Source organism: Schistocerca nitens, chromosome 3, assembly GCF_023898315.1.
Source record: "Schistocerca nitens isolate TAMUIC-IGC-003100 chromosome 3, iqSchNite1.1, whole genome shotgun sequence".
Classification (NCBI taxonomy): domain Eukaryota; kingdom Metazoa; phylum Arthropoda; class Insecta; order Orthoptera; family Acrididae; genus Schistocerca; species Schistocerca nitens.
In genome coordinates, this window is record NC_064616.1 from 906,062,205 (window position 1) to 906,087,458 (window position 25,254).

The 25,254-nt window shown below is 38.6% G+C and overlaps 1 protein-coding gene across 2 annotated transcripts in view; it reads right to left on the bottom strand.

Moving 5' to 3' along the window:
- Positions 1-1,890: 1,890 nt before the first annotated feature.
- The window catches only part of LOC126248962 (RNA exonuclease 1 homolog), a 231,373-nt gene continuing 208,009 nt past the window's right edge, over positions 1,891-25,254 (bottom strand). For both annotated transcript variants that reach the window (XM_049950510.1, XM_049950509.1), the window contains exons 11-14: positions 19,776-20,082; positions 10,990-11,128; positions 3,844-3,964; positions 1,891-3,556 (exon numbers count right to left, since the gene is read on the bottom strand). In XM_049950510.1, coding sequence (XP_049806467.1) covers positions 3,468-3,556; positions 3,844-3,964; positions 10,990-11,128; positions 19,776-20,082 — 656 coding nt within the window. In that variant the 3' untranslated portion in view covers positions 1,891-3,467. The remainder of the gene's footprint in view (positions 3,557-3,843; positions 3,965-10,989; positions 11,129-19,775; positions 20,083-25,254) is intronic.

The following is a 25,254-nucleotide window of genomic DNA, read 5'->3' on the forward strand; positions in this document are numbered from 1 at the left end:
TTATGTGACATTGCATACTACAGAAATATGCTCTGTAATTGATGCATCACATTAAAGATCTCTCCTTGATATGTTGTTTTTGCTACAATTCTCTGTGCAAAAGTGTTAAAAAACGTGATGTCAGTGAATTAAACTGTTATGGGAACAGTATTCTTTGGGAGAAGCCTATTTTTGTTTTATGTTAAATCTAGTGCATCAGTCCACTATACCAAAAGTGAAATCTTAAGTTTGATTTTTAAACTCTGCCTTCTGCAAAACACAATGTGCTTCTTTTTTCCATTTTCCCAAACATGTTTCAACACTGGTGCACAATCTTCTGTGGGTCTCAATTCATTTCTGCAAAAATATTGTACAAAGTTCACAGTTGTTTTCCTATGTCAAGCCTAAAAACTGTAACATGCATTTTGTTTTGCTTTGATTACTCACGTGAAATTACATTAGTTTTAAAAGTGGATTTGTACGGGCTGGTTCACATTTATGCCTTTTTATGGTTTTATGACATGTCATCTACAAAGTAGTTGCAATAATTTTTTAAGTGTTATTGATTTTGAGAGACATTTCAAGAATAGAAGCAATGTATGTCCTATACCTACACGTTCTACCCTGTTGTGCATAAATGATGTGTTTTGTTGTTTCAGTTATAATTACATACATTTTCCTCACACCTTTTACACTTCATCCATCCTCATGTGTGAAAAAAGCGTGTGAAGTACACACAACTAGCAAAACACACAAATGATGAACAACAGGACAGAAAGTTTTAAGTGTCACAATATTGTGTGCAGGGGTGGGGTGGGGGGGCATAATACTGGTTACAGATAGTAAGAATTTCTCAGCCTGGCACAGATATCCATTTGAGGTTTGTTTAAGTTATATTAATTACATAGCATGGAAGTGTAAGTCAAGTGTCTACCCAATATGTGGATCCTCGAGTGGTGTTTCAGGTGGATGAAATTAAATATGGAACCAATAAAAGATTCTTTGTTTTAGATGTTTTACCACCAGTGGAAATTTGGTTAAAACTGGTGAAGATTTATGAGTCTGCTCCTACATTTTCAGATTATTAAATGAGTATCTAAATTCCAATAGGCCATATTTCTCTCAAAGATGAGATATGTGTAAGGCAATCCAAACTGCTACCATAAACATGTACATGATTAAAGAGCACAGTATGATACTGGAAGATCAATAATAAAACATTTACGAAACATTTGCATTGTACTAATGTAAGATTAAATTTTCTGACACATTTCACAAGACTGGTCATCTATGAGAAAACTTCGAGTGAAATTGAATGTTTGGACAGTTTTAAAGATTCCTAATAATGTACTGCATCACTCAGTTTCTTATTTGTGTGTTCCACAGATTTTAATTGTGATATCTCGCAATGATGTGAAACGAGTCAATCTTACAATTATGGTACACTTTCTCAGTGAAAAATGTGGTAACACGCTGCCAATTTATGTGATTGTGTTAAGGTACTATTGCCCCTATTTTTCAAGTCTGATTTATGATTAAATATGTTCAATACAGAGAGGGTGGGTGTGTGAAAAAGAATAAACATAGTTAAGGCCATAACAGGGCTATGCCAAATTATATGTGCTTTCTTTATCTAAAAAACACAATCTTACCCTGGCAGGCTGAATAATTTTTTCTTTGATTTCACATAGCTTTTCCTGAATGATTTGTGATACGTAACCGGTGAGCTTATTGTTTCATACCTGTGAGGGATGTTCACTGACACTGTAAAAGAAGCAGTACTTACAGTTTTAAACGCCATTTCCAAAATCTCTCTCTCTCTCTCTCTCTCTCTCTCTCTCTCTCTCTCTCTCTCTCAAAAGGAAAAGACTTCACAAAGGTATTGAAATGACAGAATGAAAACTACACAAAAATTTTATGAAAAATTTAATACTGCTTTGAAAAGTAACAAAAAGGCAGTTATGCTTTTGATGATTAAGTGACTTGGATGAATTTTTGATAATTATGAATATGAAAAATGTGGTTTCAGCTATTTGACAGCTGTTATAAGGCAAAATTCCTTACAATCAGTGTTTTATAGTTGAGACAGACATTACCTAGATAGACCTTATGATATGCTTCAGCTCTCAGTTTTTCAGTCTTGTGAACATATACAGATCAGTTTTCTTCAAAGACCATAACTGAAAAGAAATTAAGTTCTTGTGGCCTGTGTCTGCCTGAGAAGTGCTGTTATTATCCTTAAACCTGCTCCCTTCTTACCAAGTGTCACATTCTGTTCCTATCTGGCACTATACGAGTGCACCTTTCAAGATGGCATGTTACATAATTATTTATACCTTCTTTCCTAACTCAAAAACATTCTTACATTTGTGGCTCTACATTTCTCTATAGAAAATTATTAATTTGGGAACATCTGTACAATATCAAAAAGGTATTTTTTTCTTAACTTGTCTTAAAACCATGGGCACTGCCCATGTTCTCAGTAAATTATAAATAAAAGACAATGGAACTAACACAGTATTTGCAAGTGATAAATAAATCAATCAAAAGTTTCATGTTCACCATATTTCATAATCAATGGGGGCATAAGCAGCAAAAGAAATATAACTGATATAAGGTTTGACGACATCAGTGTCGTACAAAAGGTACGCATGATGAAGATGTGGATACTCAATCTGTCATGGTCAAAGATGCACTCACCGTTGCAACGAGGATTAAGGAAATAATACTTCTCTGTATTACAAAACATGAATCCTGGGACTAACAGACAAATATGGCAGCTACATTCAAAACAAGTATCTCCAAAAACTAATTCCCAGATAAGACGGGGAAACAACCAGTTACTTTAAAACACCTGAAGTTTTTTCCTTGCAGTACACTGGAACAAACATAGGCCACATGCGCCATATCACTATGCAGTTAATTCATCAATAATATCAGTAAAGAAAGATACATGTCACTCATACTGATGATATATCATACTATCATCATATGTAGCGACTACCTGTTTATTCAGTACCATACCTGCTGGAAATTTTGTCTATGGCTACAACATAAGCCAGAATTGAATAATGATATACAGTTAAGATAAAGTCATTAGAGAGCATTCAGCTCCTCGGTAAAACACGTCGACCTGAAACACTGACTGTTAGGAACTCTGGTAACAACGGCCAGATGTGACTACACAATGTGATTAAATGTCCGTCAGATGAAGTGGGCACATACAGCTTCACAAATCACTCACTGAATGTGGTAAAAGTCCAACTATATCATGGCTATTAGTCTGATGGCAGTTAACTATATCAAGACACTGAGGCATTGAAACACCACAATCAACAACTGCACGATCCACGATATGTTATCAGCTGAAAGTTTGGTGAGACACTAAAAACACAGTCACGGTGAAGTCTTCAAATGACGTTGCACGGAACCAACCACTTGTACTGCCATTTGCTAGTGGCTGGACCCTGACTGTTCTGCAGCCCTAGCTATGTAGATGATGACCCTTCGTGTTTGATCTTCCACAGCATTAGTTCCATACAAGCTTTCGCATCTTCTGCACTGTCATGTCCAGATTCTAAGAGAAGCAGCAAACAAATAAAATTAAATAGTTTCTTCATCTAGAAGCACTTAAGACTTATTTTGTTTTTATATATGTGCTTTATTTCAAGACAAAGACTTCAGAGACACCAGTCACAGTGTAACTGAATGGCACAATTAATTCACACTGTCAGCTACTACGAAGGAGTTTAGAATATACTTTGTATTGTGCTGAGACGATCACACATCTCACATAAAAATGTATCTTGTTTCTACAATGAGATTAAAGTAAAATTGTATATCAACTGAATTTTTAACACTTACCACTATTTTGAATATTCTTCGATAAGTATTCATTACAAAGCGTTTTCAAAGCTCTCTTGTATGGAGGGCCTTTCCTATGAGGAAACACAACACTTGTATCCACTACTGTATCATGAATCAACTGCAACATGAAACCATATTTGTTAAAAGTGTTTCCAAATATATGTAAGCAGTAGAAGTATTTACATGCTGTCCATTTTAAAGTAGAGAAATTTCTTTTAAGGTAGCGAAAAAAAACTACCATTACCATAACAAATTGGAATATCTCTGCTTAGACAGAAGCAAAATAAATATTTAATGAAATTACAAATTATGTAAGCAACTACATTGTTGTTTGTTAGTGACTGATGATACAAGCATATTAATGAAGTGCCCCTACCCAACCAGAAGAGAGACACAGCACAGATCATACCTGGTCACAACTAATTCACAGCAAACATTTGAAACCTTACTCTCAGAAAGGCTCAAACACTGAGGGAGAATGGGGGGAGGGGGGAAACTGCAACAGCAAGGAGGAGTTTTGAAACAAACAAAAGTTGGCAGGCATGGTTGCTAGATTATGTCTATTAAAATGTTATGCCATTTGCATACGATTGGCACTAGTAGTGCCACTGTGAGGACACAAATCAAGTTTGCTTTAAATAAACACTGAAACGGTCGTGAGTGTTAGCTACCTCGAAGATTGGGCGTGGTGAGTTGATATCATTCAAGAATATCATTATCAACACTTCACTGAGGTTGAACGAGGTCAAGTAATAGGGCTACGAGAACCTGAATGTTCCTGCTGCAATATTGCAGAAAGACTTAGCAGGAATGTAGCCACTGTACATGGATGTTGGCATGGTGGTCACAGACTGTACAGTTGCAAGAGGACTGGGCTTCGAATGGCTACATGACACTACCAAGAGAAAGAAGACCATCATGTTTGGCGTATAACTCTGGTGCATCATACACCATTTGCAGCAGCAATTTGACCAGCACTTGGCACCACAAGGAAATGTTACAACTTGGTTATTTCAAAGACAGCTCCGAGCTAGACACCCTGTAGTGTGCATTCCACTGATCCAAAACCACCACACCATTTGTGGTGTCAAGCAAAAGCTCTTTGGAGGGCAGGGTGGAGGTCTGCTGTGTTTTCAGTTGAATGTTGGTTCTGCCTCCGTGTCAGTGATGGCTGTGTGTTGTTTTGAAGGAGGCCAGTTGAGAGCCTCCAACTATACTGTGTGCTAAACACGCTGGACCTACACATGTGGTTATTGCCTGAGGGGTGATTTTGTATGACAGCAGGAGCCCTCTCATGGTTATCCCACACACACTGACAGCAAATCTGTATATCAATCTGGTGATTCGAGTAGTTGTGCTGCCATTCATGAACAGCATTCCAGGGGGTGTTTTCCAACAGTGTCGACGTGTTGATTTGGTCTGCTAAATCACCAAATCTGTCTCCAATCAAGCACATATGGGACATCATCGGATGGCAACTCCCACGTCATTCACAAACAGCATTAATCATCCCTACATTGATCGACCAAGTACAACAGACATGGAACTCCATCCCACAGACAGACATCCAGCACCTGTACAACACAATGCATGCACATATGCATGCTTGCTTTCCATTTCACATTTGCAATGGCTTATCTCACATTTAAATTAAGCTGTGGTCTTGCAATATTAATCACTTAAATTTGTTACCTAGACAAATGTATTCCCAAAATTTCATTATTCTACAGTAATTATTTTTTACTGTTTGATTTTTTCCCATCAGTCTGCAATTTCAAACCAGCAAAAGTAGTCTGATGGTAACAATAATACACATTAATCATAATACACTAAATGAAACTTGAAGTGTAAGATTCCTTGAGGTCCAGATTGATAACAAACTCAAATGAACTTGGGGCATAGATAAGCTAATGAATAAGCTCTGTTCAACATGTTTTGTGCTTGGCACTATCTCCCAGTATGTTTATTTGACCAATGTCTTAGCTTGTTTTGTACCCTGTCACTGCCAGTTTTTTCATGGAATTATCTTCTGGACAATGCATCTAAAGTAAATATAATATTTTTTCTGAAAGAACAAGCCGTTAGAATGCTGTGTGAAGTACAAGGGGAGCAGGGCATAAGTGCCTACTATAAATACGTAATCACTTTAACAAATATTAATCTATTTGTTTAAAACAACTGTTTTTCTTTCTTGCAGTGGTTGAAATTGATGTTCATGGATGGACGTATGAAGTGTGGCATTCTTCAATACTCGTTTGGGTTTGGTATTATTGCCGGGAACTGTCTGCAGAAGATTGTGACCATCGGAGAACAGAGAAATCATGCTAGGCTGGTTCGGAGACATCCCCTTGTTGTTTCCAAACAAAATTTGGAGTAAGGGTGTGTTTCATGTGAGAGGATTTGTAAACAGTCATAATTCCCATGACTGGATAAAGGATTCTCCACATGCCACCAATGAGTAAATGCAATATCAGCCCCTATGTAACAGCATGGTGTGGTATGACATCAAATCAACATATCAGTCTGTTCCTTCTTCAAAGAGCAGTTAACTCAGACTAGCCATTTGGGAAACCAGGCTTGGCTTTATCCAAGATGGTGCCCTGCCACATTTTGTAATCAGTGTAAGCAAACGGCTAGATGGCTATTTTCTGGGGAACTGATCAAGTTGCTGTGGGCCTCATCAGCACGGAGTTCTAATCTGACACTTTGCAACTTCTTGTGCCAAAGGGCAGAGGAGGAAGTTATCAGACCAGACCGTGTAGTATGCTGGATGATTTGGATGCTTGTATCAGGGATGTTGCCAGCAGAGTACCAAAAAAGTTGCTGCTGAAGTTGGTTGAGAACATTCCCAAATGATTGAAGAAACTGGTCAAAATTGCTGGCAACTATGTGGTATTCACCTGTAAAAACAATCTGTACTGTTGTGCTGATCATGATAAAACCTGATTCAGTAAAATAAGAACAATTATTTTGATATATATTTGCAGTTTCCTGTACGCACTCACTTTCTACCCACCCTGATAGGTAACACCAAATTCTGAAGAAAATTATCTAGATCATGTTGAGCACTACAGCTGGTTGACATATTATTATTATTATTATTATTATTATTATTATTTTACAGTTACTACTTCATATCTAAGAATTCATCCATTGAGTAGAAGGAGCTGTCATTCAGAAATTCTTTTAATTTGCTTTTAAATGTTGGTTGGCTATCTGTCAGACTTTTAATACTACACTCCTGGAAATGGAAAAAAGAACACATTGACACCGGTGTGTCAGACCCACCATACTTGCTCCGGACACTGCGAGAGGGCTGTACAAGCAATGATCACACGCACGGCACAGCGGACACACCAGGAACCGCGGTGTTGGCCGTCGAATGGCGCTAGCTGCGCAGCATTTGTGCACCGCCGCCGTCAGTGTCAGCCAGTTTGCCGTGGCATACGGAGCTCCATCGCAGTCTTTAACACTGGTAGCATGCCGCGACAGCGTGGACGTGAACCGTATGTGCAGTTGACGGACTTTGAGCGAGGGCGTATAGTGGGCATGCGGGAGGCCGGGTGGACGTACCGCCGAATTGCTCAACACGTGGGGCGTGAGGTCTCCACAGTACATCGATGTTGTCGCCAGTGGTCGGCGGAAGGTGCACGTGCCCGTCGACCTGGGACCGGACCGCAGCGACGCACGGATGCACGCCAAGACCGTAGAATCCTACGCAGTGCCGTAGGGGACCGCACCGCCACTTCCCAGCAAATTAGGGACACTGTTGCTCCTGGGGTATCGGCGAGGACCATTCGCAACCGTCTCCATGAAGCTGGGCTACGGTCCCGCACACCGTTAGGCCGTCTTCCGCTCACGCCCCAACATTGTGCAGCCTGCCTCCAGTGGTGTCGTGACAGTCGTGAATGGAGGGACGAATGGAGACGTGTCGCTTCAGCGATGAGAGTCGCTTCTGCCTTGGTGCCAATGATGGTCGTATGCGTGTTTGGCGCCGTGCAGGTGAGCGCCACAATCTGGACTGCATACGACCGAGGCACACAGGGCCAACACCCGGCATCATGGTGTGGGGAGCGATCTCCTACACTGGCCGTACACCACTGGTGATCGTCGAGGGGACACTGAATAGTGCACGGTACATCCAAACCGTCATCGAACCCATCGTTCTACCATTCCTAGACCGGCAAGGGAACTTGCTGTTCCAACAGGACAATGCACGTCCGCATGTATCCCGTGCCACCCAACGTGCTCTAGAAGGTGTAAGTCAACTACCCTGGCCAGCAAGATCTCCGGATCTGTCCCCCATTGAGCATGTTTGGGACTGGATGAAGCGTCGTCTCACGCGGTCTGCACGTCCAGCACGAACGCTGGTCCAACTGAGGCGCCAGGTGGAAATGGCATGGCAAGCCGTTCCACAGGACTACATCCAGCATCTCTACGATCGTCTCCATGGGAGAATAGCAGCCTGCATTGCTGCGAAAGGTGGATATACACTGTACTAGTGCCGACATTGTGCATGCTCTGTTGCCTGTGTCTATGTGCCTGTGGTTCTGTCAGTGTGATCATGTGATGTATCTGACCCCAGGAATGTGTCAATAAAGTTTCCCCTTCCTGGGACAATGAATTCACGGTGTTCTTATTTCAATTTCCAGGAGTGTATTTGGCAAATGACCAAAGACTTTTGTGGCAGCATAATTCACCCCTTTCTGTGCCAAAGTGAGATTTAATCCAGAATAGTGAATATCATCCTTTCTTCTATTGTTGTAGCTATGCACTTCGCTGTTATTTTTGAATTGGGATGGGCTATTAATGAAAAAATTTCATGAAGTGAATATATGTATTGCGAAGGTACTGTGAATATCCCAAGTTCCTTAAATAAATGTCTGCATGGTGATCTTGGATGGGCTCCAGCTATTATTCTGATTACACGCTTTTGTGCAATGAATACTTCCTCTCTTAATGACGAATTGCCCCAAAATTTGATGCCATATGAAAGCAGTGAATAAAAATAGGCATACTAGGCTAATTTACTGATATGTTTACCACCAAAATTTGCAATAACCCTAATAGCATGAGTAACTGAACCTAACCGTTTCAGCAGATCGATGTGTTTCTTCCAATTCAATTTCTCATCAATGCACACACCCATAAATTTTGAGTATTCTACCTTAGCAACAGACTTCTGTTCATAGTCTATATTTATCAATGGTGTTATGCCATTTACTGTACAGAATTGTATAAACTGTGTTTTCTCAAAATTTAGTGAGAGTCCATGTGCAGAGAACCACTTAATAATTTTCTGAAAGACATTATTTGCAATTTCCTCAGCTGATTCTTGCTTCTTGGGTGTGATTACTATACTTGTATCATCAGCAAAAAGAACTAACTTTGCATCTTCATGAATATAGCGTGGCAAGTCGTTAATATATATTAAGAACAGTAAGGCACCCAAGAATGAACCCTGTGGGACACCATTCTTGATACCTCCTCAGTTAGAGGACTCTGCTGGTTTTTGTAGACTATCTGTACTTTTACTTTCAACTTTCTGCATTCTTCCAGTTAAGTATGAATTAAACCATTTGTGCACTGCCCCACTCATGCCACAATACTTAATCTAAGCAGTTAGTTGACTCTGCACCACGAAAACTGTCCGGGGAAAGAAAGAAAGAAAGAAAAAATGTTGACTGAGGTAATGTCTAAAGGGTTTACTATGTTTCAGAAAAAATTATGGACCTAAAAAAAAAAAAAAAAAAAAAAAAAAACACTGTATATAATATTTCGACATTTAAGGTTCGTTGTAAATATAATAGAGGGAAACATTCCACGTGGGAAAAATATATCTAAAAACAAAGATTATGTGACTTACCGAACGAAAGCGCTGGCAGGTCGATAGACACACAAACAAAGACAAACATACACACAAAATTCAAGCTTTCGCAACAAACTGTTGCCTCATCAGGAAAGAGGGAAGGAGAGGGAAAGACGAAAGGATGTGGATTTTTTGTCTTTAAATATGTCTGCTTGTGTCTGTATATGTGTGGATGGATATGTGTGTGTGTGCGTGCGCGCGAGTGCATACCCATCCTTTTTTCCCCCTAAGGTAAGTCTTTCCGCTCCCGGGATTGGAATGACTCCTTACCCTCTCCCCTAAAACCCACATCCTTTCGTCTTTCCCTCTCCTTCCCTATTTCCTGATGAGGCAACAGTTTGTTGCGAAAGCTTGAATTTTGTGTGTATGTTTGTTTGTGTTTGTTTGTGTTTGTTTGTGTGTCTATCGACCTGCCAGCGCTTTCGTTCGGTAAGTCACATCATCTTTGTTTTTAGATATATTTAAGGTTGGTTGCATAGACCTTAATGAAAATGAAAATATAAACTTAAGGCAAACATTTTCTTGATTCAGAATATGAGAAAAATGAAAAGCAAAAGAAGAATCTCACCATTACTGGCTACACAGGAGACCAACACAGAAAGAAACTGTGGATATGTTACTAATTATTTGATGCACTTGAGTACAGCCTGAGTTTTGACAGACATAATACAAAATATGAGCTAAAAACACAATAAAACATAACCAGAAACTGACAAAGTAACTTACTGTGTTCTTTAAAGGAATGGAAGAATGAAAACAACGAACTGCAATAAAGCAGCAAATACTTCAACTACTGTCGATATTGGTGGCCAAGGTCAAGAGGAAACACATTTTTCACCTCCTCACCATGCCCACTAGCATAGAAAAGGTAATACTCAGTATGGTTCTCCAAATCACTACATGTGAATACTAGAATGATTATAAGCAAGGCCGATAGCAAAACACTGCCCTTTTAATTCTCTTAGTGAAGTAGCAATATTTTGGCTCTAATTTCGCTGACACTATGTCCTTTTCTTTCTATGTTCTCCAAACCTTCCTCCTTTCTATTCTCCAACTTTCAGTTATCTATCATTGTCAATGTGAGGCAAACTGCTTTGAAATTTCCTATGTATTGTTGTTCAAATTTTCATTATCTATGTTTTTCTTGGCACACACTCAATATTTGAAACAACAAATGTATTAAGTATTTAAGAGCTTAATTTATTTTTAGCTATGATGTTACCATTATTCTGGTACACGACAGAGAAAGTTATTTAATATGAAATGCACAATACCTTCAGTGCCCTGAAGTCACTGTCAAGACTATGCCCAATTAAAATTGTCTGGGAGCTAATGAAACTCAATAATGCAGACTGTACATCATATATTGAAGTTGTAACATCCTGTAACTGCTCCTCCGTTATACCACTAAAGCTGAAATTAAAAACAAAACATATGTAGAAGAATCCTTTCTCCTCATGTAACAATGGCAATAATAAACAATTTGATTATTCTATTGTTCTGTGGAGCTGCCACACAGGTCGCCAACAAAGATGTCAGCTCTCCTGCCTGCTGTGTTCTCTTCTTACTGTATTGCTATTGACACATTATCCACTATACATGTTACAGGAAGTGCTCACTGTTATCACAGTTATCATTTGCATTGCACCTGCCATAGCATCATACCAGAACAACAATTACTACACATGTATCTACCACTGACATGACTTATGAGGCAACACTGCAGTTGTTCCAGATATCTGCTGTAACATGACTCATTCATGTTCTTCATAATCTTTTCCACTTTTTTTCACAGATAATTTTATTTTAGATCCATAGCTGATTTTTTCCCCTTGAAATAACTCTCTCACAGCTACACAAGTACAATAGTGGAGATATTGCTGCCAGTTCTCTACAGTATATTTTGGTAGAAAAGATTTTACAGCAAGTGCTGAAACTTGAATGCTTCCACTTGATTTTCCCCCTCTGGCGGAAAACTAGGGAAAGTATGAAACAGTAGATAAATGATGGAAGGGACCCCTTTCTTACTTGCCAGTCAAGTATACTTGCCAGTCAAGTATAACAAAACATCCATTTTTTCTGATGATATCAGAAATTAAACACCTTTCTGACACTGAAATGATTATAAATACCATAATAAATTACTCTATATGTAAAATGATTAGAAATATAAGAAATCACTCTATATACACCATGTGTACCCAAAGAAATATTGCAAATAAAGCTTAATACTTTTTTCTCAGTTACTAAGAGAATGGCTGACAGAACTTGCACATACACTTTTCTCTGATCACAGTACTCCAACTTCTGGATAAATGGTGGTCCATCAATTTAAAGTAATACTTACAATCCACAGGATTTTCCACTGCAAATACTGTCTCTAGAAAAAATTATATTCTTAAAATTTACATAACATATGATGTAATAATGAGTAGTTCGAGACGTCAGTCACAAAGCCATATGCCCATCATGAGCTCCTAATTGGAAAGCCAAAAAATAATTTAATTAATTTATCTCACATGTGTAACATCATGATGTGTGAAAAGGGTAAGACAACATAACAGACACAACACTAAAAAAACTGAAATGGAGAGTCTACAACAGATATTTATGAAAAAAAAACTACACTTAAGAACAAACAATCGTTTCACACATGTTACTTAAATATATCTCCCAAAAAGTAAAGTTAAATTAGTGACATACACACATGACTCAAATAGATAAGGGGAGTGACATTGACAAAATAAACTGGTATCACACTCAAGAGTCCAAAATAATACCAATTTCTCAGCATATAAATCAGAACAATATCAACAGTTTCCAAGGTTGGAATTACCTCATGCTACAAAAGTGTGAAATGTCTTATGGATTAAAAGGCTTTCCTGCTCCACAGTGTTGTGTTTACCAAGACTGAATTTTAATAGAAATAGTGGTGTAAGTCAGTTTACTTTAGATTTTGAGTACCACCTTGCATATACAATAGGAATCTACCCTCTTACATGTGTGTGGTGTGCGTACTGTAAGACCTTCGGTACACAAACCATCAGATTATTTGACTTGTCGCTCTAACGAAGTAGGCGAGTGTCAGCAATATGTCTCGTGGTCTTATCGTGGCATGTTTATCTTCTGCCATTAGGTCAGACGATAGAAATGCCACTTGCATGCTTAGAGCAGCAGATTGACGGTGACCAACTTTAAACAGAACTTGATTGATTTTCACACACATTATTAAAATAATAAAAAATATAGACATTACATAACTTGATTCTGGATGCTGTTTACAACTGACAGTCTGAAGTTCCTTTGGTCTTGGTACGTTAATCTTATTCTCACATATCTCTCATACTTGACAAAGTGTCTATACATTTCTCTTCATGGCTGTGTACAGGAATATGGTAATCTTATTAGGCGCAAACTGAAACTTGACTACAGATTAATGCAGACTGACTAATCGGAGGTCTGTACACTCGTTATAATGCCTTGCGCGTTCAGGTATCACTGCGCGAGTGTGATCCGCGAGGAGAAAAGGTTCTACGTTAGCAGTGATCTCATTGGCTGTGTTACATATTAATACACGGATCGGTGGAAGCAGAATTTGGTCCGTCTTTATGGCAGCGTCATCTCGTAGAGCGAAGATGGACGAGCACTGCGCCTGTGCTGTTGTGCTTAGCGGGGCGCGCTCTAGTGGGAAAGTTGTGTACACACTGACTACGCGGAACTATGTACACAACAATGTGCAACAGTGGCATATGTCATATTACTGGTGCTTACATGTAGATAGCAACAATAAACAGAGACATACAAGTTTCATTTAGAGACTGAGCAACAGTGATGTCAAGATCAGAAAGTGAACCCTCTGCCCACGTGTCTATATACTTGGACGAGAATAACAAAGTGATTGATAGCCAAACAGTTGCACACAGAAAACAGTGATATTGGAAGTTCAGCATTAACATAATTTCACACTTCCTCTTCACATGCAGTGTTGAGCTCAATTAGAAGGATGAAACTAGTTTCATCACTTGTCTGTGCAATTTCATTGCTAGTTTCCACTAGTCCATTGCGTAAAATGAATACGCTGTACTGAGAAACAAAAGATGCAATGAAACTGAATCACAACAGTTACATATAGAGTCACGACTGCTATCTGCAGCTGAAGTTGTAACCAACACCTGAGATCCCAGAGTCATACGACAATGGTAAACACAACAGAAGTTGTAGCCAAGGGCGTTCTCTAATTGCTTCTTGCTGTGTGTGTGTGTGTGTGTGTGTGTGTGTGTGTGTGTGTGTGTGAGGACACACGCGCTGTGATGCAGGCTGTGGCTGAAAGCTATATGCGAGTGTAATGTCTTTTAATCGTGCCTGTCTGCAACTTGACATGTCTTCTTTACAGTAAATAGCAGTCTACCTTCTTCTACATTGTTGATATTACTACCTGGAGTTTCCATTGGTACTAGCGTGATTTGTAATAATGATTGTAACTATTCCAGTATCAAAAACTCTTCTGTAATATCTGATGCAACCTACAACAAAGGTGAATTGACGTATTTTACTCGTTAACACCAACTGTGGCGAATCCATCAAATTTCAAGAGTTCTTGTGCTTGTTCAGCTGCCATGGATGCAGGAGTGCAAAGTAAGAGAGGTTATCAGGAAAATTCAATTCTCCAACAATATGAACAGGTAGGATGGCTACAAGCTTGTTAATGTCCCTGTTGTCACAGATTCCAGTCCATGCATGTGTTTATCAGCCAGCATCTCCTCAGGACCCAGGTTCAACAGTTTAAACAAATGACCATAAAGAACTGCCATACAAAACTGACTTATTGCTGCAGGATAATGCTGCTAATTTACTGTTGCCTGCCAAATACCTGCAGATGTAGTAAAGGAAATGGCCTTCTGTACGACCTTATCTACAGTCATCATAACTTTCATTTGTCCAATGATGTTCCAGAACAGGGACTTTTGTTGCTGCATGACAATCATAATAGCATCATATATAGAGAAGACTGTCATCAGAATCCAGCACTTTCATTACCCTGAAGAGGAACATTGGAAGGATGTATGTTGAATAAAACTGCTGCTCATCTTATAAATCCCTTGTTAAAGGGACGACTGTTTCATAATTTTAATTTACATCATCAGAAACAGACCATGAACAATATTATGCAAAGACCATATGACAGTCATAGAAAGCATCCAGAAAACCGAATACTTACATTATGCGGTCAGGCCACTTGTACAGTCCAATCCCAAGCCTCTTTTTAAAATTTGGAAAATTATGCAAAAAGCAAGAGTTATGGATCGAAAAAAAGGTGGGTGTATGAAACTAGGACTTATAAATGAACAGGATGAGAGGAAAGATTATAAAACACTACCAGAAACGGGGAGGGCAAAGTATAGAATAAACAGTACCTCAGCTGAAGCTGCACTGGCATGGAATGCTGTGACTGCCATACACGGACTGACTGGATATCAAAACATAAACTCCACAGCAAGTGGCACATGCACAGATGCATGAATAACCTCTGTTAACTTCAAGGAACTGGGTGTACGAAAATAATCATACTAATAAAAATAGCAACTGTCAAGTGAATAACTTCCAGACATAAAGACAAAAGCCTGGAACCTGTTGGTAGTCATTCACAAACATAACATTTAGAATTAAATAATCTTGAAAACTGTTACAATTTCCTTAAAACTTAAAAAAAAATGAGAACATTTTAAAGAGACGTTTAAAAAGGGCAAATAGCCATAGTAAAGGCACCAAGTAAGAGGAGGTGAGGGGGAGAGAACGAATGAACCAGGCTATTTATTTAAGTAATCAAATCTGGCCAAATGGCTTTATGCCTTAACTCAGTTTGAGAATGTTGTGTTTAGTTTGAAGGTTTTCTTAATGCATGAAACAGCTTTAACTCTTCCAACATATTAAGAACATTATTCTTGCATTCTGTATGCAAAATTGCGAGACCAGATGTACCGTATTTACTCGAATCTAAGCCGCACTTTTTTTCCGGTTTTTGTAATCCAAAAAACCGCCTGCGGCTTAGAATCGAGTGCAAAGCAAGCGGAAGTTCTGAAAAATGTTGGTAGGTGCCACTACAACTAACTTCTGCTGTCGAATATATGTAGCGCTACACAGGCATGCTTTGTAGGCACAAAGATAAATACTGGCGCCAAAACCTCTGCGTCAGTAAATAAATTTAAAAAAAAAGAAAGGTGGAAGACGAGCTTTTTTTCTCCGCCCCGAGTTTCGACCACTGCATTTTCATACATTATCCAACGAAGTAAATACAAATTCCGTATTGTTCATCTTCGAATGTAGCAGAATTTCAATGTACTACGAAAATCTGACTAGCAAGACTGTTTAGGATGCTTGTCAATATGGCCAACTCTATGTTCTGAATTTTTTCCTACCTGTGAGAAGAGATGGTTGCTAATAGGAACCTGATGAAATGTGGATCACATGCAGTATTCTCTTCACCATATGAATAATATGAATATAAACATTTTGCCATGTATTCTTTCGCGTTTGCTGCTATCTCATTTAAATCCTGTCTGCCTAATAAACTACGAAACTAGAGTGAGACAACAGCAAACGCAGAAGAATATACGTATCGTGTCATGTTTATATTCGAATTATTATTATGCCCAATAGTGATACAATCGGAAATGAAGCACGGCAACTGACTAGATTTTAAAATCTAAGATGACTCTAATTTCTGTGCAGAATTTGATGTACTAAAGAAGCGGCCGCAAAGATTTTCAAACGGAGAAAAAGTTTCGCCTAACTCTCGTTCAGAACATGTTCTATCATACGCAGTCTATTATTTTGGTTCTTGTTGATCATTATCAAAGAAAGCAGCAGTGTAAATAACAACAAATAGCAGTCTCATGCCATTGTTTCGCTAATGAGACGATTCCTCTCTCTCTCTCTCTCTTTTTTTTTTTTTTAATTGTAAGCGGCGGTAGTGTGCACAAAAGCAAGCCGTGCTGCGAGTGGCGACAGGCCGTAAACACGCACTATCAGAATGCGACAAACAATGCATGAAACAGTACAGTAATGCATTTTCAGCTTAGAGTGACGTGAACACCTATAACAAAGAAAACAGCACTTATCAGATCAAAGCAAAATAAGCAATCGATTCAAACCAGACGGAGCACGTGAAAAAGGAAGGGTACTCGTATAAATACGGACGGAGCACCTGACGCATAGCAATGGCTACCTGGTAAAGCATAACTGCTAAGCTTACGACTCGAACCAAACTACTGTCGCTGTATCGTCATTCATTCGACGTAAATTTTGTCTCATATTACAATGGACCAACTTTGTTTCGATATGGAGGTGCGGCCTAAAACTTTTCTCTCCCCTTGAATTTCGAGTCGCAAATTTCAGGTGCGGCTTAGATTCGGGAATTTTTTTCTTCCTTTATTTCGAGTCTCATTTTTCAGGTGCGGCTTAGATTTGAGTGCGGCTTAGATTCAAGTAAATACGGTAATGCAAGAAACTGAGTGACCCATTTCATATACATGTAAACTCAAGGCAGAAGTGGGACCCAAATCATAAATATGTTCCCTAATCATAACTTCATAGGACCTTCCACAGTTTGGCCTATGTACTTAGGCTGGCAATCATCACAGGCGATGCTGCAAACACCTGACGACTTGTAGGGCTCCTGTTTCATCCTCTCCCTGTGTTTAAACCACAGCCCATTATTCTTAGGAAAGAAATATGCTGGGAAGATATCTGAAACCCTCCATAGCATGGAATCCTATGATAAGAAACATTCCTAAGCCCCCTCTCCCACACAGGGAAAAATGTTGATGAAATATCCTGTTGACCCTGGGTCAACAGGATATTTTGTCTACATTATTCCCTCTGCAGGAGAATGGCACTGGGAACATTTATCATAGGATGCTGTACTATGGAAGGGTTTCAGATAGAGTGGGTATACAGTTGGCTACAAAAGATATCGTTTCATCAGATTTCATTCCCGATAATAACAGGCTGTTGTTTAAACATAGGGAGAGAGTGAAACAGTAGCCCCACAAGTCGTCAGGTGTTTACAACATCACCGGTGAAGATTGCCAGTCTAAGTATATAGGCCAAACTGGAAGATCCTTTGAAGTTAGGTTTAAGGAACATATTTCTGGTTCGGGTTCCAGTTCTGCCCTGCGTTTGCATTTATTTGAAATTGGTCACTCAGTTTCTTGTATTCACCTGCTCTCACAATTTTACATATGAAATGCAGTGATGGTGTTCTTAATGTCTTGGAAGGGTGGGAGATCTTTTGCGCATTGAGCCAACCTGCAAACCAAACGAATTCTAAAATGAGTTAAAGCATAAAGCTGTTTGGCAAACTTTGATTACTTATAGAGCCTTGTTCATAATCACCCTCTGTCCATTTTCTTCTATTCCTGGGTGCTTTACTAGGGCTATTCCCCCCTTTCTTAAATTTTTGAAGAAATTTTAACAATTTCAAGATTATTTAATTCTAAATGTTATACATGTAAATGGCCCTCATCAGGTTCCATGCTCTTATCCTTATGCCTATAAGTTATTCACTTGACAATTGCTATTTTTATTGTATGTTTATTATTGTACACCTGGTTCCCAACCACGTCCTTAAAGTTATCAGAGGTTATTCATGCTTCCATGCATGCGGTGTTCCCTGTGGGGCCTATGTTTTGATATCCAATCAGCCAGTGTATGGCAGTTGCAGTGTTCCATCCTAGGACAGCTTCAGTTGAGGTACTGTTGCTCTATACTTTGTCCCCCCCCCCCCCCCATTTCTGGTGAATTTTATAATCTCTTCTCTCATCCCATTTGTTCATAGGTTCCAGTGTCATGCCCCCCCCCCCCCTCTCTCTCTCTCTCTCTCTCTCTCTCTCTCTCTCTCAAATACATGACTATCACTTTTTGTGAAATTTTCCAAATTTGAAACAGAAGGTTAGGATCAGACTGTAAAAGTGGCCTGATCACATAATGTAAATATTTGGCCTCTCTCTTTTTATTCGCATTTGCATCTGACGATGTAGTTTAAAATTACAGAAACCAGTCAAATCTCTAATAAAGAATTTATAAAAACTGCAGCTGTTTTTATTCAACATGCAGAAGTTTGGCTGTGGATGCCCATCCAGTAATTTGTTATGCTGTGTTACAAAATGGCATGACCTAATTTAAAAAAAATTATTGAACTGACACTGGCCTTGCAAGCCTGAGCTGGTATCAAATGTAACAACATTATTTTCCTTCAGCAGCAATCCTGGTGGAATCCAGAACCTGTGAGAGGGTGAAATCTGTTCAGTCGTTCAGTAACCATTCATTAGTAGGGCCATCTAGAATGGCTACAGCATGACCAAATGGATTTTACGTTCAGATTATAAAACATGTTTATACGAAAACTTAATTTCTTTGTTGTACATTGTAAGATCTTGATGTATTTTGAATGACAACTTCATTTCTTTGTTGGCTGTAAATTAACTGTTTCATAATATAGATGTAATGTCTTTGAAGCAGAAACACTAGATAATGGGCTTGAAACCTGAAATGCAAACCACATAAAATAAAATTTTGTGAAACATAGGCAACAAAGTGTGTTTTCTTGTGAAACTACTTACAAGGTTTCACCATGAGTCCACAATCAAGCCACATAAAACTGGAGGTTATTCCTGTTACAGTTACTTCAACTGGCATCACCAATTATGTGTGGTACATATTTAGGCATATAAATTACAATATATGCCACAAGACATCTTGTAACAAAATCATATTTATACACAAAAAGAAACATGAGTACCAAAATGTAACACATTAAAGTAATGCTGGAAAAACATAGTACATTTTACTTTAGTTGTTATTTGTAAAAAATTTTTGATGGAAAGACTATACAATAGGTTGACAACAGTGATTTGCATATATTAAAAATAAGTTTACAAGTTTCACTTAAAAATTGATCAATATCGGAAAGATACACAACAACAGATGTCGAAACTCGTAAACTGTTTTTCTGTACACTAGTAAGTACTAAAAAATGGAAAAAAGACTAAGATTGATTTACCGTGTATTATAATCAATTATTGGATTTTTTGGTTTCACTAGAGTTTCATAAACAGTTTTGTACTTTCGATCAATGACAGTGACTCTGGTTAATTCCAGTCCCATTGTTGTGTAACACATCTCACAGTCCAGTGCATACACTCCATAGTCACCATCTGCAACCTCTGTTTCCCTCGGTAGAGTCCTCACAAATCCTCGGAGGTTACTTGGATTGAAATTTGATGACACATGGCAATCACTATGATTACACCCTGCTGCACCAATGCCTTCACTGCAACAGATGTACCTCTCTTGCCACGAGCCATTAACTAGAAAAATAAAAGACAACTGGAACAATTATTGCAATTCTGGCCTTTTCTTTAATTTACTTGCAATTTAAGCCAAAAAAGCATGAATCAGATACTGTTGTAAAGGACTGAAAATAGATTTACAGTTAAATTACACCACCTGACAAAAAAAGTGAATCACCCAGGAAGGTCGCAGGAAACGTAATGGAACTTCATACGTTGAGAGGGTGTGTGTTGTTATTGCAGTGATCACAAAATCGAGACAAATCTATAGAGACCTTGGCAGTATGAGGCAAAGTATTGGGATAATTTCGCACCCCTTCTGGCCTGGCTGTACGCACCAATGCAGTTGGGAAGGGTGTATAAAGCCATTGTATTCTCTCCCAAGGAAATCTGTCCCACAGATGTTGTACCTGGTTCTTAGTATCCTGGATACTAGCACTAGCATGAATTTGATGTTCGAGCTGGTTCCACATTTTCAACTGGGGATGGATCTGGGGATTGTGCCAGCCACAGAAGTACGTCAACATCATGCAGATAGTTTAAATAAAGGCACATGCCATGGGTAGACATGCACTGACCTGTTGAAAAGTGGCAGTACCATATTGTCACACGAAAGGTAACACATAAGGATGCAGGATGCCAGTGGCATACCATTGTGCCATCAACCATTATTACCTGAAGTCATACCAATTGCCTCCCCTTTGATAACATTCGAAGAATAGTACCTCTCACCAGGTCGCAACCATAGTCACCGATGGTGAGAGTCAGAGGTAATGCAGAACTGTGATTGTTCACTGAACACTATGTGACGTCACACCAGCAGTCCAAGATTCTCGGTCATGGCACCATCCCAAATGCAGTGATTGTGCTGTGGTGTTAATGGCAGCCTACGCATGGGATCATAATTCCCTATTCCAGCTCCTGCTAGTGTCTGACCAACAATGCAGGATGACTCAGAATGTTGCATGGAGTCCACTGTCTATTATTGTTGTGGCATAGACATGAAGGGGGTTGTGATGTGTTTGGGGCACAATACAGCGATCCTCCCTTTTTGCAGTCATCCATGGTCAATGAGTATTCCTGCCCCAACATTCCCATGCCGTTCACCAGCAGGCCGCTGTCACATTTTTATGACCTGCAAATATGGATACTGCACGATTTGACCTGCCGGAAAATGGAGACCTAAAATGAGTTCCCTTTCAAACCATGTCAGATGCTAATAACACAGCCTCACACAAGTACACAGCATATCCATGCCCTTCACAGTGATCACTGAACATCTTATGCTGTTGACACCCATTTTACATTCTGCCAGGCCTGGCAACGACACTAACCACAAGCAGTACTAATGCACTCTAGTGGCTTGTCTACCTGTCACAGACAGTTGCAAATCTGATCATTTACATACCCAATGCTGGTGTGTACATGTACTAAGTTACATTTCCATCTGACCATGTTTTCTGGGTGCTTCACTTTTTTCATCACATATTGGGCAAGAAAATTCTGGACAGGCAAAATAGCAAAACAGTTGGACAAAAATATAAAAAACAATGTGCAGTGAAAGAAAATTGTGTGTCTATGTACTGCATTCCTTGTTTGCCTGAATTTTACGGCACAGAATAGTGCAAAAATTTAAGGTGCTTTTGACAAACAGTATCCTATTGCCCGTACACCAATCACCACTTAGAGAAGATGAGAGGTAGGAGAACTGATTCTTAATAAAGTGGCATTAATAGGTCAACATGAGACTTCGAATGGTTGCATTAGAAGATCCTTGAGTTTTATTTTAGTACTCAACTTCATTAAATACATCATGACTAGATACACTAGCCAGTCATTTCAGTAACATTGTTGTCTTATTCACATTTGAAAGTCAAGGTAATCATTTTACAATGGATATGGCAGGGTAGAAGTATCAGCCAATTTATTTCATTGTCACTTTTTAGTATATGCACTTATGCGCTATGTGGTATTTTTGCGTGAATTATATTTTCTTTTTGTCTAAAATGAGATAGAGCACCCACAGGATTTTTGTGTCACCAACTGCTGCTTGCTGTCCCTCACTTTCACCACTTATCTTGCCTATGACACATGCCCCTGTACTTCAACAACAACGTCACAATACATTAAGCAACAACTATTTTGCTGTACTATGACCTAACAAGACTCCATGACTGCTCTATCTTTGACACACTTTATCCGAGTTTCTGCATTCTCTGATACCTTGTAAATGACACCACATTGAAGGTGTAAAAGGTAGTTTTATAAATAACGGACCTGTCTCACTTTAGGTTGTATAATTAGTGGTGTATATGTTGCTCAGAGAATCAGCCAGAGGAATTTCAGTTCATGATCATATTTTGTCTGTTCCAGTGCTTCATTCTTAATCAAATAGACCAAATATGTTCAGCAAAAGGATCTCTTAGATACAGAAAAGGAAAATTGTGGAGCAGCCAAGCCTGTTATCCTGCTTACCCCTTCCTGTGTATTGTTGAACAATTACAGAGCTCATTAAAATAATAACAAAGATTAATTTTAAAAATACTGCTTTTTAGTTGCTAAATGTAATAGGAAACTGACACTGAGGGGCAGTAGTGGACTCCAGACATGATTAAAGACAGCCTCCTACTTTACACCAGGTGTCATTAAGTTACACTTTGCAAGGTTCACAAAAGGCCTCACAGCTTAATGACAATAAATAAATATATATTTCAGTGATAAGTGAATAATTATATAACCTACCAGCAACTGTGGAACAGACAAGATCCTGTTTGCTTAAAACACCACAATGGCCAGAAAACTTTGTATGCTGCTACTCCTGTAGGTAGCTGTAACCATCTAAATCCTCTTCAAATATATGTATTTAAGTGGGTAGATCTCACTTATTGATATATTGCACACAAACACTCAAGATCATTTTGTAAAGAAAAGAGGCATGCTCTGTCTGGTTCTTGTGAAATGTGCCCTAAGTTATTTAAAGGTGTCCAGTGTGTTAACTGCTTGCTTCAGATATTTCAGGTGTAGTAACCAAAACATTTTATAAACAAATAATGGGTACATTTACAGTAAGAGTGTCCTATGTAAATTAATCATATCAATTAAAACATAGCAGCGTGTTTGATCTTCTTCAATGTATGAATTCTGTAAAGGTGAATAAGGAATAAAAAATGAAAAATTATACAAAAACAGGAACAGTAAACACAAGTTTATACTGTGAACATTATAATGATAATAATTACAGTAATGTAGCTTCACTTCAGAGTATTAACTGTCATTGTTCTCTTGCTAATAATGGGAAGATAAAATACAACCAACACAGTATCTGAAATATCAATGAGAAAGAATAAGCCATATAAAAATGAGAAAATATACACAATATCAGTATTCAGGGAGCAGTTTGAGGCTACTGCACCTCTAACAAGCTAAGTACTCCAAGTCAAATGGCCTAATCAAATAAAAATAATTTTAAAATACTGAGATGTGTGCATTATGTGGCCCATCAATGACACTTACTTGCAAAACTCTGCATTTGGCTGAAATTGATATTTGATGTTAATGAATTTGAAGACAGCAGAAGCAAAAGTCACTGAAGAAACAATATCTTGTACAAGACAATTATGAACAGCAGATTCACAACAGTTGCAAATGAGGTATTATTTGGCCCAAAATTGAAGTTGTGACAACATTGTAAGTTCTTCCCTTATTTGTCATCAAAGTGCAAATGTGAAGTTTTAATGAAGTGATTAAAACACAGTGGAATGGAACACTACACACACTTGACAAGGGAAACATGTAGACACGTTAAATCTTTTTCGGTGAATCTGCAGTAGTCCAGTGCCAAAAGCGACAGTCATCACATTAGCAAATGCTGCAACAGTAATACCAACTTTTAACCAGATCTACGACACATACTTGTTAACAAATCTCTGTATCTTCATGAAGAAAGTTGGTTGTAGATAATAGAGTGAATGTGGATGATGAAATATCAATCATGTAATGTGACCTGTGGTTTGTCAGTTTCCAAGTGTAATAATCAACAAGATGTATGGCACAGAGATTTTGTACTAACTGCACAAATATAAAGCTTGTTCACTAATATACCATGTGTGGAAACAGCCATATTTATCGCGTAACTGTGTGGACCTATAAACAGACTGCACCACACCAGCTGTTTATTCATTTCTTATTTTCAATATCCTGGCTGCAGTCTAGGTAGAAAGTAAATGTAATAACACAGTTCGTAGCAACTGAAGAGGACAACTGGGTTGGCTGTCAAAACATTGTACAGAAAAATGCCATCAACAATTCCTCTAGCCACCCAAAAGTACATCATTACTGTAGCTGCAATTATTCTCATAAAGGTTATTCAATGTTCAGCCACCAGTACTCTGCAGCAGTATTATTTTTAGGAGTGAAGGTGTGCACCGACTTTGACTTACAGTTCCTTCAGTTGCTGGATATGACAGTTCAGTGCTGTTGGAACTCTTAACATTCGCATATTGTTTTGTCTCTGTCATCAGACACACAGTCAGAATTCCTCTCAATTGTGTTGACATGTGTTTCACCTATGTGCCCAGAAACTTTTTTAAATTATGATATCATGTAACTTGCATGCAAACAGCATATCCTCCAATCCAATTAATATCAAAAATAAATTGTCTGTCCCTATCTTAGGGAAAGAATTTCATACGGCACACTCAGTGGACATGTCAGAATAGCTACGGGGTGATGCTTTACTTTCCATTATCCAATATGTAAATTTCATGTGCCTTTTCACACAGCAACTTAATGTGGTTCACAGGATTAATTGGCTTCCACATACTCATGTTGTTCTATTCACTATCAAACACAGCAACAGCCTCACTTGTATGATGTGTACACCTACAATGCAGCAAGGCTAATACACTAACCTCCAGATGGGTACTGCACAATGTGTAATTTACAACTGTATGGCATTGATAGCTATTCATACTGGTACAATGTCAGGTCTTAACCACACTGCCAGTCGGTTTTAGCCATTCAAGCTAGGGTACTTCTCATGTTGGTTGTACTGTATGCAGCCATGAGCATAATTTAATAAAACTGGTTTTGGTTATCCACAGCCTTATCGGGAATACTTTCAGTGGGTTTATTACTTCTAATGACCAACTGAAACAGTTATTTGAGTCTCAGAGCAGTTTACCATTTATA